Raw genomic sequence first — 17,992 nt, 5'->3', positions numbered from 1 at the left:
ACATTTATGGTTGATTCACATTTTCCCCACTGCCTCCGTCTCCAGCAACCACCTACTTTTGGCCTCTATAGCTTCTTTGGGACATCTCATATAACTGGAACCATACAACGTGTGGTCTCACATGTCTGGCTTCTCTCACTGGAATGTTTCTGAGGCTCATCTATATCGTACCACGTATCCACGCTTGCTCCTTTGTATTGTTCCACCGTATTCTACGGTATGGCTACACCACATTGTCTATGTAGGCACTAGTTGCACATTTAGGTTATTTCCAATGGACATTTAGGTTATTTCCAACTTTAGGTTATTATGAATAATCCTGTTAAGAACATTTGTGTGCAAGTCTTTGTGCAGATACGTGTTTTCATTTCTCCTGGGGAGACACCCGGGAATGGACCTTCTGGGGCTCTTGGTAAATTCATGTTTAACTTTTCCAGAAACTGCCAAACTGTCTTCCAAAGTGTCCGTACTGTTTTACATTCCCACCAGCCATGCTTGATGGTTTTCTCCATATCCGGGCCCACACTTGGCTGCCTGTTTTATTATAGTCATTCCAGTGGCTGTGAAAGGCTATCTCATTATGGTTTTAATCTGAATTTCCATAATGACTAAGGATATTGAGCATCTTTTCACGGTCTTATTTTTTGCCCCTGTTTTTTTTTTCACATATAACCCTAAAATCACACCCAAGTAAGAACACAGTGCTTGAGTTCCAACAGTCATGTCACTTGCAGGCAGTGAGGAATGAAGTGTGTTACATCAACGCTTTAAAGTTACCTTAAGCTTCCAGGTCATTATCTGTGAAATGGGAAAGAACACCAGCGCTGGTAGCTTTGCTGTAAGGATTAAATGTGACAATGTCTCTGTAGTGTCCAGCCTGGGGGCTGACACACAGAAGGGACCCAAAACATATTCATTGTCTTTCTCCCTGCCTGGCTTGCCCCGTCCCCACCCACCTCCCCCAAATTCCCAGAATGCATCTTTGGGCTGAGTACTCTGCCCTAACTACCACGGGCCAGTCGGCGCGGCACCCAGATCTGTAGTAACTCAGACGGCAAATGCGGGGACCCAGTTGCCATTGGATTAGGCTGGGTGATCGGAACTAATCCCTCCTGTCCCCCGTGAGAACTCACTGTGACAGCTGGCTTTCCTGCTGGCTCCCAAGGCACCGGTCACCCATTATCTGCGTGTGGGCTGAGAGCGCCTCCCTGACCCCTTGGCCACAGCCTTCCTGTGGACAGCAGCCACACCACCGGCTATCTGTACGGGGCAGATTAGCCAAAATAAAACTTGGCGTCAGTCAAGGGCTTTAAACACTCAAAGCACTCTCCCGTAACCTCTTGCCTGGTTCTCTACTTTGAGAGGAAGGTATTTCGGTAATTTTACTGATGTTAGTGATAGCAGCTAACACTTGTAGGGTTCTTACTGTGCCATTTAGAGGAGCTTTATCCGTAGTCCCTTAATTTTCCTACCAACGAAATGAAGTAGAGACTCCTCTCATCTTAGTTTTACGGATGAAAGAACTTAGAGCAGAAGTAAGCTAGTAAGCGGCAGGGCTCAGATTTGAACCCGGGAACCCGGTCCTTCATCGCCACATCCTTCTACTCTTCTGTGAGGGGCCCTGCCCATTTTGGAGTATCTATCAAAACGTAATATGGGGCGCCTGGGTGGCGCAGTCGGTTAAGCGTCCGACTTCAGCCAGGTCACGATCTCGCGGTCCGTGAGTTCGAGCCCCGCGTCGGGCTCTGGGCTGATGGCTCAGAGCCTGGAGCCTGTTTCCGATTCTGTGTCTCCCTCTCTCTCTGCCCCTCCCCCGTTCATGCTCTGTCTCTCTCTGTCCCAAAAATAAATAAACGTTGAAAAAAATTAAAAAAAAAACCGTAATATGTGACTGTTCTTTTATCCAGCAATTCCATTTCTTGGTATTTAGTCTCGACAACCGCCGAGGTGCCCAAGGAAGCATTTAGCAGGGTGAAGTTTCTTTGGGACACACTTGGAAGTCTAAAACACTCTAGCCTAGCTATGTGTCATCAGTACAAGAACATACAGATGAAGCACACTTATTGCCACGCTGTGCAATACTGATGTCACTGAGCGGTTTGCCAAAAACGATGCAGCCCTTTACGGATTGGACTGACATTGGAATGTTGCCAAAGCTTATCGCTAAGATAAGCCAGCTGGCTGGGAATATACCCAATTCAATGCCACGCATGCAACAAAATTGTGTATATATTTAGATGACTATATACGTACGTGGATAGAAATTATATGTATTTATATATGTGTTATATATATTATTAAAATATATTTGTATATAAAGATAATAGAGATATAAAGATCTATTTAAAGTTTATGTATTTATTTTGAGAGAGGGAGGGCAGAGAGAGGGAGAGAGAGAGAATCCCAAGCAGGCTCCATGCCATGAGCACAAAGCCGGATGTGGGGCTCAACCCCATGAACCGTGAGCTGGTGACCTGAGTCAAGATCAAGAGTTGGACGCTCAACCGACTGAGCCACCCTGACACCCCTATATGTATATTCAGATGACGACACACAGACCTGGACAGAAAGATGCCTGAAAGCCTGGCAAACACTTCCTCCTGAGAAAGTGCTGAGATGAGGGCCAGTGCAAGTGGGAGACTTTGCTTTTATACGTATTTTTGCAAATAGGGACGAATGCATTTAGAATCTGTGGAATTAAAGGTAAACCGATTTCTTTTAAAAAAGGAAGCGACCACAGCTGAGAAACAAAATAAAGTCATGCACATCTTGTGTTCTTTCCAGTTAACATGTTACCTCCCCAAGGTGTCTGTGAATGCCACTGCAGCCCCCCCCCCCCCCCGCTAATATCAGTAATTCGATATTGGTTGCCCACGTCTAGCTGAGAATGAGAACTCGGTCTTCAAGTGTTCTAACCTTCAGAGAAGCCATGAAACCTCAACCACGGCCTGACTTAACTGTCCTCTCCCTTGTCGTCAGCACAGCCCTGGCTGGGACACCGTGGCGGCTGAACCGTCTCTGTGGGTCACATAGCACGGTTGTCAGTGTTGTGGGACTGACCTGTGGGACTTCACCATCAGGAAGCAGTCACCTGGAGAGGCGTCGCAGATGACACATAAGGTCCCCGGTGTCACCCCAATTCTTGTGGAGCAGTTTTGTCCTTTCTTCCCTTTCTGTCCGTAGCAGAGGAACCCTGGGAAGGGGAGGGGCCATGTAAATTACTCTCACAGGTGAATGTTCTACCAGGAGAAATTTTTAGACATTAATTGGTATATCGCTTTAAAAACAAGTTACTGTGGGGCGCCTGGGTGGCGCAGTCGGTTAAGCGTCCGACTTCAGCCAGGTCACGATCTCGCGGTCTGTGAGTTCGAGCCCCGCATCGGGCTCTGGGCTGATGGCTCAGAGCCTGGAGCCTGTTTCCGATTCTGTGTCTCCCTCTCTCTCTCTGCCCCTCCCCTGTTCATGCTCTGTCTCTCTCTGTCCCAAAAATAAATAAACATTGAAAAAAAAAATTTTAAAAACAAGTTACTGTGGTAACCCACAGCGGAAAAGGAAATCGAGGAAACCAAGTGACGTCTTTCCTTAAAGCCTACTGATTACCACCTTGAAAACGAGTTATGGAGCACATTCTCCCTATGCCATTTACATAGTTCTCTGCTTTTACAGATGAAGAACTTTGACCAGGTAAGTGGCAGAGCTAGATGTGTAGATTCGTCCCTGGCAAGTGACAAAGCCTGCATTTGATCCTCAGTCCTATGATGCTTCCCGGTCAGGAGAATTCTCCAGCCCCCAGAGCCCTTCTCTTGCTACCCTCCCAATTGTCTGAGTAAGCGTCCTGGGAATGTGGAGAGCCCAGGGAGTCCTCCTTCTGCCCCGACAGCTGCTCAGAAGGGCTGCAGAATGACGTAAGGAGGACTGAATCCCGACCCACGCCACAACACGGATGTGTTGGAAACGTGTGCTAAGAGAAAGAAGCCAGCCACAAGGGACCACATAGCATTTGATCCTGTTTGTTGGGAAATGTCCAGGATAGGCAGATCCACAGGGACGGAAAGTAGATTAGTGGTGGTTGCTTGGGGCTCTGTGTGTGTTTGGGGGGGGGGTGGGGAGGGATGGGAAGATAAGGACTTGAAAGCCAAGGAGAATGGGATTCTTTCTGGGGAAATGAGAATGTTCTAACATTGATTGTGGCGATGGTCGCACAACTCTGAACACACTGAAAGCCATTGGATTGCACACTGTGAGTGGGGGGATTCTATGGCGTGTGAATTACAGTTCACTAAAGCTGTTTGAAAACAAAGCGTTGCAGAGCCATCAGCCTCGCTGTCGGTCAGTTGAGCTAGGGGGGTTCCACTGAAGCCACATTTTTTTTCTTTTTTTGAAATAATTAGCAAGCACTACATTTTGTACCAGGTGCTGTTCTAAGTACTTTACAGGCAGTAGTAACTCATTTCATCTTTATAACAACCTATGAAGTATACAAAACTGTTTTGCCTCCGTTTTACAGATGAGGAAACTGAGGCACAGAGAGGCTGGGACACACTTGCTGACGATGCTAGTAAGGAGTGCAGCCAGAATGTAAACCCAGGTACCTGACTCTAGAGCCCTTAACGCCGGATACCGTGTTGCCACTCAAAAATGATAAGTGGGGTGGGGTGGGGGCCTGGGTGGCTTAGTCGGTTAAGCGTCCAACTCTTGATTTCATCTCAGGTCCTGATCTCACGTTTGTGAGATCGAGCCCCGCGTCGGGCTCTGCGCCGACAGTGCGGAGGCTGCTTGGGATTCTTCCTGCCTCTCTCCTGCTCACACATGTGTGCAAACGTGGACACGCTCTCTCAAAACAAATAAATAAACTTAAAAAAAAAAAAAAACACCAGTAGATGAGGTCACAAATACAACTTGCATTTCCAGTTGTGAAATAACTGTAAACATTTTAAATTGGATTTAGATTCTGTTCTTTTTGCCCTATGCCTATGTTGAGCCCTAAAATTGTTCAATAATCCTGAGAAGCATCAACTGTTTATCTCAAGTCAAATCCAAAGCTCTAGCTCCCATCACCTGCTCAGACGTCTGAAAGGGATGAGCAAATACACTGGCATTGACCGAAACGCTGCCTCTTTCCGCGTGTTTGCGGAGTGGGGGGAGGGGCAGCATTTCCTCAGCAGTGAAAGGACAGCAAGTTGCCATTCATTTCCTTGGTTTTCTGAGCACCGTGCCCTCGTCTGGCTTAGTCATGTCTTCCTACAGGGATTCAGCAGCGCTCGCCAATTCTGTAAACATCGCCATCCTTGTGCAAGGTGGCTGCCGTGGAAGTTGTCCCCTGGAGTTATTTGCTTTTGATACTTCTTTCAGCCTTGCTGAGAGCAGTTTTTCCATTAGGCATTTCTGTGACTTCGAAGTAAATAATAATGCACGTCAGCTCTGGCCTTTTTATACCTGTTGGAACAATCACGTAACGTCTAAATGTACGTATCATGTAATCTGTGTCTATTTGCCATCTTGCAGATGAAGTTTCTTTCTGTTCTGTGCGACTAACTTACCATCTAGACCAAGAGGGACTTAGGACAGTTTTATGGGACACCTGTTAACCAGGGACCCGATGGGGTCCAAATTGCACAACTGTGTTTAAAACGTCCTATAACCAAAAAGCGCTGGAAATGCAATCCAAGACTTTTTTTTTAAATGCTTATTTAGTTTTGGGAGAGAGAGAGAGAGAGAGAGAGAGAGAGAGAGAGAGAACAAGTGGGAGAGGGGCAGAGAGAGAGAGAGGGAGACGAAGAATCCAAAACAGCTCCAAGCTCTGAGCTGTCGGCACGGAGCCCCATGAGGGGCTTGAACCCACAAACCGTGAGATCACCACCTGAGCTGAAGTCGGACGCTCAACCGACTGAGCCGCCCAGGTGCCCTGCGATTCAAGTCTTTATTAAAGAATGTCGAGAGGGTTGGGGAGCCTGGGTGGCTCAGTCGGTTGAGCGTCCGACTTGAGCTCAGGTCATGAACTCGTGATTTGTGAGTTCGAGTCCCGCGTGGGGCCCTTTGCTGATAGCTCAGAGCCTGCTTTGGATTCTGTGTCTCCCTCTCTCTCTGTTCCTCCCCCGCTCATGCTCTGTCTCTCTCTCTCTCAAAAATAAAGACTAAGAAAACACCAAAAATGTCGAGAGGATCCAATTAACAATCATAGCGTCTCTTTCTCAGTCTCTGTGGCTCAATCTCCCCCGCATAACCCCGCGGCTTTTCAGACTTCTCTCCCAGCCCTTGTGCTGTGTTGCAGACCCGAGCGGTTGTCTTCCTTGTTGATGCAAAGATACTTCTTCTTCAGCTTTACCGCCCTTTCTGCCTGTTACATGCATCAGCGGACCCTCAGGTCAGAGCAGAGTTGCTTCCCGTGCCCTCCTCGTGAGGAAAGGAAGGAGGTGTGTTCTCCTAAATCAATTATTTCTACCCTGCTATTCAGAAAGCTTGGGTGCGTCACATAGGGGCAATTTGGGAATGCTTTTTTGCTTCCAAGAACTACACTTATTCTAGACAGAACACCTTGAGATTAAGGAAATGCTGTGGGAACATCAGGGGTTGCAGGAAAGGCCTCAAAGGGAAGGAAGGGCTGGCAGAATGTTCCAAGGGCCGCGTCTACCAGGCAGGGGCAGCCTTGAGGTTCCACGATGTGTGCCCCACACGGGGGCCCCATGCCCAGAAGGCTCCCAGCGCTCAGGGTGGCGCTCTGTTGTTTCCATCTCGAATATCTGAATCCTTTTTTGCACAAGCAACTCATTTTCAGCTTGAACCAGGTCCTACCAAATCGGAGAATTGGTTCCAAACGGTTAAGAAGCTGTTCCACCCATATGGAGAAGGGTTTCCCCTTCTACGAGACAGTTGTGGCCATTTAGATCCAGCCTTTTCCGCCAAGAGCTTAGCTCGCGTCTGCTGTAGGACCCCCAGCATCCCCAGAGTCACCATTTGCAGGTCTAAGTGCCTCCTCCCTGTCTGTGCTGAATGTATCCGATGGTGGTAGGAGCCTTCCTCCTCCTGAGCTTCGTGGCACGTGAGAACAGCTCACCAAGCGAAGGGGAAGTGGGAGCTTCCTGTTTGGATAGAGCGAAATGTTATTTCCAAGCATGGGGCTCTCCAAAGAGTGCTTTTGACAGAGTGGTGCCAGCACGGTACGTGGAGGGTAGAGTGGAAAGGGCCCTGTGGGTTCAGACAGACCTGTGTTCTTAAGGCTGCCGCACATCTGTGTGGGTTGTGCACTGCACAGCTCCGGGGACGGTATCAGCCTGCACAGCCACGAAGGGCGCCCCAGGGCAGCAGCCACTTGAGCTGTGTGATCCTGAGCAAGTTGTTGAATCTCTCTGAGCATCAGCTTTCTCATCCTTAAGATGCAGGAGGTGTTAATAACCACTCAGGCAATGTAAAAGAGGTGAAATGAGATTGCGTACGTGGTGACCAATCAAGTGTTAAATGCCTGCCTGTATCAATGAATAAATACATGCTAACTCACTGCCCTCCTGGGGGCGCTCTTCCGGAGCTCCAAGGAGCACTGCTTGCCCAGTTTCAAAACACCTTCCCCCGCACCCCCCCCCTCCGGAGATTCATTTGCATTTAACTAAGTCCTCTTTTCTGGAGGCGAGGAGTGTGCCTATGCACTTTTTGAGTCCCATGAAGAGACTTTGAGGACAGAAAGAAAGATGAGAGAGACGTGACACTGGCTGTGGGCTCAAGCAGTTCTCTCTCGGGGTGGATCAGTGGTTCTCCACTGGGGCTGCCCTCCCCAGGGACACTGGAAATGTCTGCGGACACTTTGGATTGTCGTGACTCGGGGGAGGGGTGCTGGTGGCACCCGGTGGGTGGGTCGAAGCCAGGGGTGCTGATGCTACGATGCACAGGGCCGACCCCACAACCAGACATCCGGTCCACGGGCCAGCAGCCCCGCAGGTGAGAAAGCCCGCCCGAGGACTTCCCATCTGCCCACCAGCCCAAGTGCCAGTGCCCGGCCTCCGACGAGCCAGGGCGTGCTCCTTCTGTCCCTAAGGGCCACTAACGAAACTCCCAGGACAGTCAGAGGAGCCCCAGAACAAATGTTGATGTCAGGGATTTGTGTCTTTCAGATTCACGAGGCACGTAAGGATGACAGACTCAGGAGGGCCCCAGAGGCGCACCCTTTGTTTTCTATCTACGTTGCTTTCCCAGAAAGTTCCTGAGAAGTCAGACGCCGTGCTTCGCTGCATGATATCTGGTAACCACCAGTGGCTCATTCTCCTCTGAAATCTCCCTGCGGACCCGGGTTTTTGGCTCACAGAGGCGTTATTAAAAATCATTTGTGAAAATGGCCTGGGAAGTCTGTTCTGAGTAACTAGTTGAACAACTAAATCCTCTATGATTTTTTTCCCCCCCGAAGGAGTTCTTTGAGTGACTTCCTGGATATAGCCTAGGGATCTTTTTCACTTCACCTTGTGGTTCTGGGTTAGGCGACTCCCGCCCTGGTTATTTTTTCAGAGAATCCATTGTTAATTTCCTGTGTACATAGGAATGTCGTGAGTAACTTTCCTTCAGTCGATTTATTGGAACCTTCTTGATCACTCTTTCCTTGATATCCCCCAAACCAGCTACATACATCTCCCACTGCCCGCCTTCGTCGGGCATGCTGGTCAGCAGTGAAGAGGTAAAAACCAAGGCAGGGGGTGCCCAATGGAGGAGGAGCAGGGGGCTGGGATTCTCCCTGGGCTGGAGAATAAACAACCCAGACCTGACCCCAAATTGGTGCCCCCGGTGGTAAGAAGGATTTCTTATTAAACGAAAATAATAGAAGCAAAATAATTGGGTCAGGAAGTGGTACCTTGTACCTTGTGGATTGTTTCCTTTCTTGGACTGTGTCTCTACCTTCGAAAACATAGAGGCACCAGTGGTCTTTCCGGAGGGCGCACAGAAAACTCTGCTCCCCGGAGATCCCTTTTTCTAGATGGGGAGAGGAAAAGAGCCAGCTTCTGAAATGCCCGTGCTTCCTTAGCTGAAGTCATAACAAAATCTCATCTCTGGTCTGGGTGCTGGGGTGTCCACCTGTGAGTGAGTTCAGCCTCTTCGAGGCCAGAGCCAAGCCCCCATCTTCTTGGCATTTGTCCATAGCCATTCAAATAGAGGGACGGACACACGTCCACCACTGAACCTCCATGCCGTGGCCCCCACGTGTCCTCAGGAAGCCCCAGTGTTTGGACGGACCCTAAACTTGGCTACCGGTCCCCACGCACAATGGCGAAACATTTCTGGAGGTGGCTCTCCATGTGTGACCTGCAGGTAGGCTTAAAAAAACAAGGGTAGGATTTTGGGGCGAGGTTTCCAGCAAGTGGAGGGAGAAAAGAGAACCACCCACAAAGGTACAAGATACCACTTCCCTGTGTGAGTCTCATTTCTGGCTGATTATTCAGATCTATACTGCACAAGAGGAAAAAACCAGTCAGCCGCTAAGAAACTGGGGGCATCAACCAGCCCTGATCGGTCTGAACGAAAAAATTGGAGTCCAAGAGATTCGAAGGAGCGTCCCGGGCCCAGCTCATGCACACTTTATGTACCTTCTTTAAAAAAAAAAAGGAGTCTAGGATATACAAAAAAGGAGGAAGGAGAGGATTCCTGAGAAGGAATCTGAGAAAGCCGACTGAGAGGGGGACAAAAGGCTAAGAACAGGCAGAAATGAATTGTAACCCCCAACCTCCTTGGTGGTTTCTCAGGGAAGCTCATTTTTGGTGCTTTAGTCACTTGCCTGGAAGGGACTCAGCCAAACCACTGGGGAAGAAGGGTGTATCCTTGCACGTAGGTCTGTCTGCTCCTAGTTCCGGGGACCAAGTAGTCAGGCGGGCGCTACCTGAAGGGGGAGGCCAGGAGGATCACCCACATTCGTGGTGCTGGCACAGAGGTAGCCTAGCTGGGAGACGCCCCATCAGACAAGACACAGGGAGGGAGGCAGGGGCTCTGAGCACCGTCAGGACGGGTCCATGGTGCAGGGCCCAGAAACACGTGGGGTTCTTGTCTTCGTGGTGTCTGGGGCTGCTCACCAAAAATCCTGTGGTAAGTCAGACAGAAACACAAGAAGGATGGATCTAGAACACTGTTTTGTTTCCCAATACTGGGCTTTCCTCCTGTAGACAGGGCACATTTGGGTACGTTTTCAGTGTTACAGAGGCTAGGGGGGAAGCTCATTGGGACACACTGGAAACCTTCCTTCGCGGTCACAGGGGTAAAAAATCCCAAGGGGTGAATGGAATTCCTGGGGGTTTCACCAGATTAGTCCATCAGATCTGGTTACTGATCACAAGGGCAGGAGGAAGCCCTCCTGAGGGAGAAAGCGTAGGGCAGTTTCTGTGACGACACCAGTCAGGTATGCACAGGACCGGCCCGGAAATCATACACGCCTCATGAGGGGACTAATCCACGAATGTGCTAATCCACTTTGTTCTTCCCTCTTCTGTGCCATGGCATACGCTCAGCTCCGAGCGCCGTTTAAGGATACTTCTCCATAGGTACAGTGACTTCCGTGCAAATAGGAAATGAACATTTCAATGGTTTTATTCAATTCTTCGAGTAAAGAGGGAACCAGAAAGTAGGAACATTTGAGGAATTAGGTATTTATAGGCAGTTTAATAAGGGAATGTTAGGATAAGATTGTTGGACTAGGTAAAACACCGGTTAATGTCCTGTAGGGCGATAAACCAAGACTTATGGGGTTATCTTTTCTGCCAGGCAGGGATTATTTACGTCTCTGTTGGATAAAAATCTACAAGTTTGTATGTAACTTCACTAAATCTGGGAGTTTAACCATTTTTTAAGTTTATTTATTTATTTTGAGGGAGGCAGAGACAGCGTGAGCAGGGGAAGGGCAGAGAGAGAGGGAGAGAGAGAGAGAATCCCAAGCAGGCTGCACCCTGTCAGTGCAGAGCCTGACACGGGGCTCGAACCCACAAAACCGGGAGATCATGACCTGAGCAGAAACTGAGAGTCAGATGCTTAACCGACTGAGCCACCCAGGTGCCCCAAACTCGGAATTTTAATCAGTGGTAATCGTCAAATTAAACGATGTATATTCCCCTAGGTGATTCTTAGATGGACCTTTGTCCCCATAGGACACGGAAAGAAGATATTACCCACATTTTTTCCTCATATCCAAGTTTTAGATAATTTTTCTTTTTTTTTTTTTAATTTTTTTTTCAACGTTTTATTTATTTTTGGGGGGGACCGAGAGAGACAGAGCATGAATGGGGGAGGGGCAGAGAGAGAGGGAGACACAGAATCGGAAACAGGCTCCAGGCTCTGAGCCATCAGCCCAGAGCCTGACGCGGGGCTCGAACTCACGGACCGCGAGACGTGACCTGGCTGAAGTCGGACGCTCAACCGACTGCGCCACCCAGGCGCCCCGATAATTTTTCTTTTTAAAAAAATGTTTATTCATTTTGAGAGAGAGAGAGAGAGAAAGAGACAGACAGACAGACAGACAATGGGGGAGGGGCAGATAGAGAGGGAGAGAGGGAATCCCATGCAGGTTGCACGCTGCCAGCACAGAGCCCGACTCGGGGCTCGAACTCACAAACCGGGACATCATGACCTGAACTGAAATCGAAGAGTTGGACATTTAACCGACTGAGCTGCCCAGGCGCCCCTAGATGATTTTTCTTAATAGCTCCTTAGGGTTAGGGACAGCATTTCATTTTGTAGGCCTCATCCACACCCCTGCACAGGATCATCTCAGGTACATAGCTTGCTCAATAGTGCTTATCGGACGATGCATTTGAATCAATGAGAGAGATTTTCCAGTTCCCCAACTGACACAGTTCAGCATGTCCACCCCTATGGCTTATTACTCACTCCTATTCATTGCTTTATGATTTTCTTTTCTAAAAATGCTTACTGCAATAGGAATATTCTTCTGTTGTCATTATCAGGTCAGCCCAAGCCAGAGGTAACTTGGTATAAGAATGGTCGAGCCATAGATGAGTGTGGCATTGTTTCCAGTTATGAATTCTTCCAGAATCAGTATATTCACCTGTTACATCTCTATCGGTAAGTAGACGTGCCTCTGTGGACTGTTTACAAAGGTCCCTGCATTGGGTCATGTGCTGGTTGTACTGGGTAATGTCAAAAGATTGACTCCCCTTTGCTTTTTTGCATCCTAACATCAGATGCCATGAGCAGGCATCAGGCAAGGCGTCCAGCTGAGCTCCTCTAATTGGCTTCTTTGATGGAATTACAACTTTACCTAGAACTTTATTCGAAGTGGTCCAGCCATTTTCATTCACTGAAAGAGCTTTTCATTTAATCTTATTCCCTCTGGAAAGTCAAGAAACACAACATGGTTTTGGCAGTCATTCAATCTCTCTTGCGTAGCAATGGAAGGAAGGAGTGGCTGGCCATGAACCCACAGCCCATTGGTGATGGACAGAAGGCTGAAAACCATGCCTTCTGGCTTTATTGTAGGAAGTCGTATGGTCTAGCATAGTGGTTTCTATTCTTTTTTGTTTCCCCAAGAACTATTCGGATGAAATCAGGAAGCTCCATGTGTGAGGCAGAGAAAATGAGAACTGCTTTGGTTGAGGGTGGGTGGAGAGTCTTGGCTCTTGATCCCCAGTTGTTACTGAATTGGTCACAGTGTTCCTCATGGGGACTGTGAGGAGTCCAAGGTCTGCAGAGTGTGGTATGAACATGACTGGGAGGCCTGCGCATGTGCTGATAGACTTGGGTTTGAATTCTGACTCTACTGTTGTCTGTCTGTGTGACCTTAGCCAGTTATTTAACCTCTCCCAAACTAAATTTGTTGATCTGCAAAATAAAAGGAGTGCTGAGAGAATTAAATGATTTTATGCTCAAGTTCTTGCTGTGTAGTATTCAGTAAACACTCGCTTTCTTATCTTCGTATCCACTCTTTTGTTTCAAAGTATTCCCAGAGATCACTTTATCACGTTGGAAATCCTTGACTCAGCTGTCTTACAGAATAGCTAACCTGGTATTCAAGATGTTCGTTTATTCATCTACCATGTAATTCTTTTTTTTTTTATTTGTTTTTAACGTTTATTTATTTTTGAGACAGAGAGAGACAGAGCATGAACGGGGGAGGGTCAGAGAGAGAGGGAGACACAGAATCTGAAACAGGCTCCAGGCTCCGAGCTGTCAGCACAGAGCCCGACGCGGGGCTCGAACTCACGGACAGTGGGATCGTGACCTGAGCCGAAGTCGGCCGCTCAACCGACTGAACCACCCAGGCGCCCCTACCATGTAATTCTTTAAACATTATTCATCAAGCAACTGTAGTGGCAGCCATTTTGCATAATGCTGGGAGTAGAGATGAACAGCATAAACGTTGTGTATGCCCTCATCAAACCTCAAGTCCAGTTCCAGTGTTGCCAAGGCCTTCCCCTCCCCCCTCTTCATCCCGTTCCACTTAGAATCCATCTCTACGGTTCACAGTAATTCTAGTTACCCATGGCTCTGTCTAGCCTCAGACATTCTCTTCTCTTTTGCACAGGCCCCCCTTTGGTGTTTATTTATTGCTCAGGATTGACAGTTCGGTAGATTTGGGCCTCCAAGGTGCGGGAGACTTCTCTGTCTCACACTAATGTATCCCCTAAGGAGTGGTACAGTGCACCATAAATATTTGTTAAGAGGATGAGTGGAGAGATGTTGTATATATACCATACATATATGTGTTGTTAATTTAGATCAGCATTGGCAAACTTTTTCTAATTATTTTTTATGTTTATTTATTTTCGAGGGAGAGAGAGACAGTGTGTGAGCAGGGAAGGGGCAGAGAGAGAGGGAAACCCAGAATCTGAAGCAGGCTCCAGGCCCTGAGCTGTCAGCACAGAGCCCAATGTGGGGCTTGAACTCACAGACTGCAAGATCATGACCTAAGCTGAAGTTGGATGCTTAACTGACTGAGCCACCCAGGCGCCCGGCAAACTTTTTCTATAAAGGGCCAGGTAGTAAATATTGTAGGTTTTGAAGGCCAGATGGTCTCTCTCACAGATACTCAGCTCTGCCATCATAGTATAAAAGCAGCCACAGGCAATATGGGGTTTTTTTTTGCCGGGGGGGGGGGGAGGGGCATGGCTGTGTTCCAATAAAACTTTAATTACAGGAACAAGTAGGGGGCCACATTTGGTCTGTGGGCCATAGTTTGCCAATCCCTGTTCTAAATGGTAAGATCCTTGAGTATCTACATGCTACCTACTTCTTTGTATGTTTTCCACTCTTGCCTTTGTCCCCCTGAACATTCAATCCGTATTTCTTGATTGATTAATTTTAGTCTCGCACTAAGCTAAAATATTATACCCACTTTTTTAGCCAGAAGAGAGGCTTAATGAGTATTCTTTTACTTATGGAATGCCATTTAAGAATTGTGGTTTGTTATTTGCTATTTCTACAGGACCAGGAATGTAGGGAAAACCTGTGTTTGTAGGGTAAGGGAGTTAAGGGATGGAGGGATGAGAAGGCCAAGATGACACCCCGGGGCAGGTGGGCCGGTTAAAATGGGAAGAGAAATTTAGGAAGAGAACTTGAGCCGTGGACGGGGCAGGGAGCCCTCATTCTCTTCGCAGAAGTCCAGCGGGGCTGGAACAAATCAAGACTTGAGATGACAGAATGTATTCTTTCCAAACTCCTATTCTGCCATTTGGAAAAGTAACTCACCAAATGGGAAAAGCATTCGGTCCTGGTATAAGGAATTTTAGTGGGGCCATGCACTAACAGATGTGGTTGCATTTTTGTGTTTAGTAGTAAATGAGCTTTGAACGTTCTAACTTTTTACAGCAGTTCTGGACCATAGCTGCCCATTAACATGACCTAGGGAATTTTTAAAACCCCCTAATGCTTGGCCTTCAACTTTGACTAACGCAGTCTGGACCCCAGATGATTCCAGTGTAATTGCCCAAGATGAAAAATTCCTTACATCCTAAAACATTCACCTGCAAAGCAGTTTGACTTCTATCAGTATGTTAAGTGCCGGTTAGGAAAATGAATGTTATTTTGTGCAAATGCCCTTCAAAGATTTAAAGTGGGTTGTTAGTTATAATACTGGTCTCAAATTTTCTTGCCATTATGAGGTCACCAGAAGCCACCAGATTAACTCATAGTTCCCCAAAGGAAAGTACTTTTTAAACATCTACCTGAGTTTAGTCTTTGGGTCATTAAATCTGCACTCTTAGGTACTGAAAAGCTCTTGTTGCTGTGTTTCCCACGTTTTTGTTTTTGTTTTTTTTCTGGGATGGTAAACCTGATCTGCATTTCTGCTTTGTGGCCAGGAGCTAATTAATCGGCCTACTGATCTTCCCCCTTTCCTCAACCGGGCAAGAGTGCCTCTGGGTCCTCCCGTGTTCTCCTCTCATACCCCTCTAATCTTGTAACACCGTGTACTTTGGACAAGTGAGAACACTTGGAGGAGATTGATCAGTGCTGTTGTGACCGTTACATACCACAGGTCAAGTGTGCTTGGCAGGCAGGGGAATGGAAAGCGGGGAAAGCATTCCAGGGGACAGAGACATCAATAACAGCATGATTGGCGCTGTACCGTGAAAACGTTTTTTTGGGTTTTTTGTTTTTCCAAAAGACGTGGGGGTGGGGAGGAAATGCAAATGGATGTTTTCTACCTCAGAGAAAGCAAGTTGGAAGGAGTGCATATACAAAAGAGGAATTGTGGTCTCTCAGGAGCACGGTTCAAAGAAAGACAGGTGAACAACAGATAAAAATCTGTCCAGGAACCCACACCTAGGGCGAGACACTCCTCTCCACGGCAAAGAGGCCTCTCCATGGTCATGATCACGTCCCGCTGTGCTGAGAGAGCACAGATTACCAGAGAGGCAGGAGGGAGGGTGGGTGGACTGGGCAGGAAAGCGTGGATGGGGGGGGGGGGCTGCCCTCCTCAGCTCACCCCTACAGATGACCTGGTGGTGGGGACGATGGCCAGGAGAACTGTACAGTCACCGTGAGCCAATCTGCTCATGATGTGTATGGGTTTAATAACGTCCCCCCCTCGTCCCCACCCCTCCCCTGCAAATTCATGTTCACCTGGAACATCAGAATGTGACCTTATTTGGAAATACGATGTCTTTAGCTGTAGTCATTTGAATTAAGGTGACATCACCATGGATTAATGTGGGGTTTAATACCATGACTGGTGTTCTTATAAAAAGGAGAAAACAGACACAGACAGAGGGGAAATAGCTGTGGGAAGACAGGCAGAGACTGCAGTGATTCGGCCACGAGCCAGGAAATGTGAGGACTGCCCACCGCCACCACCACGGCCACCGGAAGCTTAGGAGGGGGCGAGGAGAATCTTCCTTAGAGCCTTCAGAGGGAGCATGGCCTTGCCCACACCTTGATTTTGGACTTCCAGGCTCCAGAACTGTGAAACAATAAATTTTTGTTGTTTTTCTTTTTTCTTTCTTTTTTTTTTTTTTTTTTTCTTTTGCTGCCTCTCTGTGGTAATATGTTTTGACAGCTCTGGGAAGCTAATACATGGTGTATCTGAGCATTCTTAAAAAAAAAAAAAAGTGCTGCCATTTGCCGACCTTGACTTCTGTGATAACGTAGCCCTGGCTCCCAAAATACCAGCTGAGTTCACCTGGGCGGCCTGGGAGGCAAGGGGGCAAGGAGGCAAGGAAGATTTTTCCAATTATGCCTCAAACTGGATATCGACTATTCGAGATTTTGATGGAAAAATCGATATGAAGGTTTCCTGGGTCACTTGTGTTTTACCCCCAGGGGACATTTGGCAATGTGTGGAGATATTTTTGACTGTCACAGCTGGAAGGGGTGCTACTGAGTAGAGGTTAAGGATGCTGCTAAACGTCGGACATTGCTACGTTGCTAAACGCTGCCCTCCCCACCACAGAGGACTCGGCCCCTCTCCCACTGTGGTTCTCCAGGCCCACTGGTCCCTTCCCTGCAGGGGACAGCACAGCACTCAGATGCCCGGGAGCTTCGGGGACAAAGCCCTGACTCCTGAAAACAGCTGCTCTGTTCTGGAGTATGCCACTCTCTCCCTGCTGTTTCCACCCCAGAGGAACTTTCCCAGAGGCCTTCTCTGAGGTCGCGGTCAGCACTAACGCAGTGTTGTTTCCCTGCGCATTATGCTTTCTTTTGGCTTCTGTCTGTGTCCTGACTGGACAAAGCTCCGGGAAGACGGGACTCTTTGCTCACCGCCTGGTCGATATTGGCTGTGTGAAGCTAGTGCCCGCTGCCTCGCTTCTGGCCTCCCTTCTCCGTTGGCAGGTCAGCTCGTAGGGGCAGCAGGGACTGGGATTTCTGTTATTTCTGATCCCCACAGCCTCGTGTGCTTGTCAATGACGACACAGTTCTCTAGGTTCTTCCTCCAGGCCCACATTTCTGCTGTTGTCCTGCCCTGCGCGACTTATTGGCTGTGTGGCCTCGAGCGAGTCCGTGAACTTCTCTGTGCTGTGGTGTCTTCATAAAATGATTTCGGGGGAACGGTTTAAGTGAGATTCTTCGCGCAGAATGGTCAGCACCGTGCGCGTTAGGCTTGTAACAAATGCTAACTAGTTAGTAATTAATATCATTTTCCTGCCCGCTCCCTTCAAGCAGCATGGTTCCAGAATTACTCTGAAAGAATCACTCTGCCCTAGCTTGTAGTAGCTGCATTTAGAGCCGGGATCGTTTTGTATGAATGGTTTTGAAAAGTGTTCGAATCAGTGGTGGATTTTCATTTTTTTTTTTTTTAATTTTTTTTTCAACGTTTATTTATCTTTGGGACAGAGAGAGACAGAGCATGAACGGGGGAGGGGCAGAGAGAGAGGGAGACACAGAATCGGAAACAGGCTCCAGGCTCTGAGCCATCAGCCCAGAGCCCGACGCGGGGCTCGAACTCCCGGACCGCGAGATCGTGACCTGGCTGAAGTCGGACGCTTAACCGACTGCGCCACCCAGGCGCCCCAGTGGTGGATTTTCAAAGATAGGAAAGACGTGGACATTTCACAGGTGAGCAGCGACCCACACGGAGAAGTTG

The 17,992-nt window shown here is 48.1% G+C and overlaps 1 protein-coding gene across 10 annotated transcripts in view; it reads left to right on the top strand.

Moving 5' to 3' along the window:
* ALPK2 (alpha kinase 2) overlaps positions 1-17,992 on the top strand; it is a 152,837-nt gene that overhangs the window by 40,170 nt on the left and 94,675 nt on the right. For 3 of the 10 annotated variants that reach the window (XM_045042413.1, XM_045042422.1, XM_045042424.1), the window contains exons 2-5: positions 4,508-4,588; positions 6,320-6,413; positions 8,103-8,230; positions 11,922-12,039. In XM_045042413.1, the coding sequence (XP_044898348.1) occupies positions 4,508-4,588; positions 6,320-6,413; positions 8,103-8,230; positions 11,922-12,039 (421 nt within the window). Of the gene's footprint in view, positions 1-3,481; positions 3,685-4,507; positions 4,589-6,319; positions 6,414-8,102; positions 8,231-11,921; positions 12,040-17,992 lie in introns of those variants that run through there. The other 7 variants (XM_045042419.1, XM_045042416.1, XM_045042417.1 and 4 more) reach the window with 3 other exon arrangements.

The sequence above is a fragment of the Felis catus genome, chromosome D3 (assembly GCF_018350175.1).
Source record: "Felis catus isolate Fca126 chromosome D3, F.catus_Fca126_mat1.0, whole genome shotgun sequence".
Lineage (NCBI taxonomy): Eukaryota > Metazoa > Chordata > Mammalia > Carnivora > Felidae > Felis > Felis catus.
This window is presented reverse-complemented; position numbering and strand designations above follow the sequence as displayed.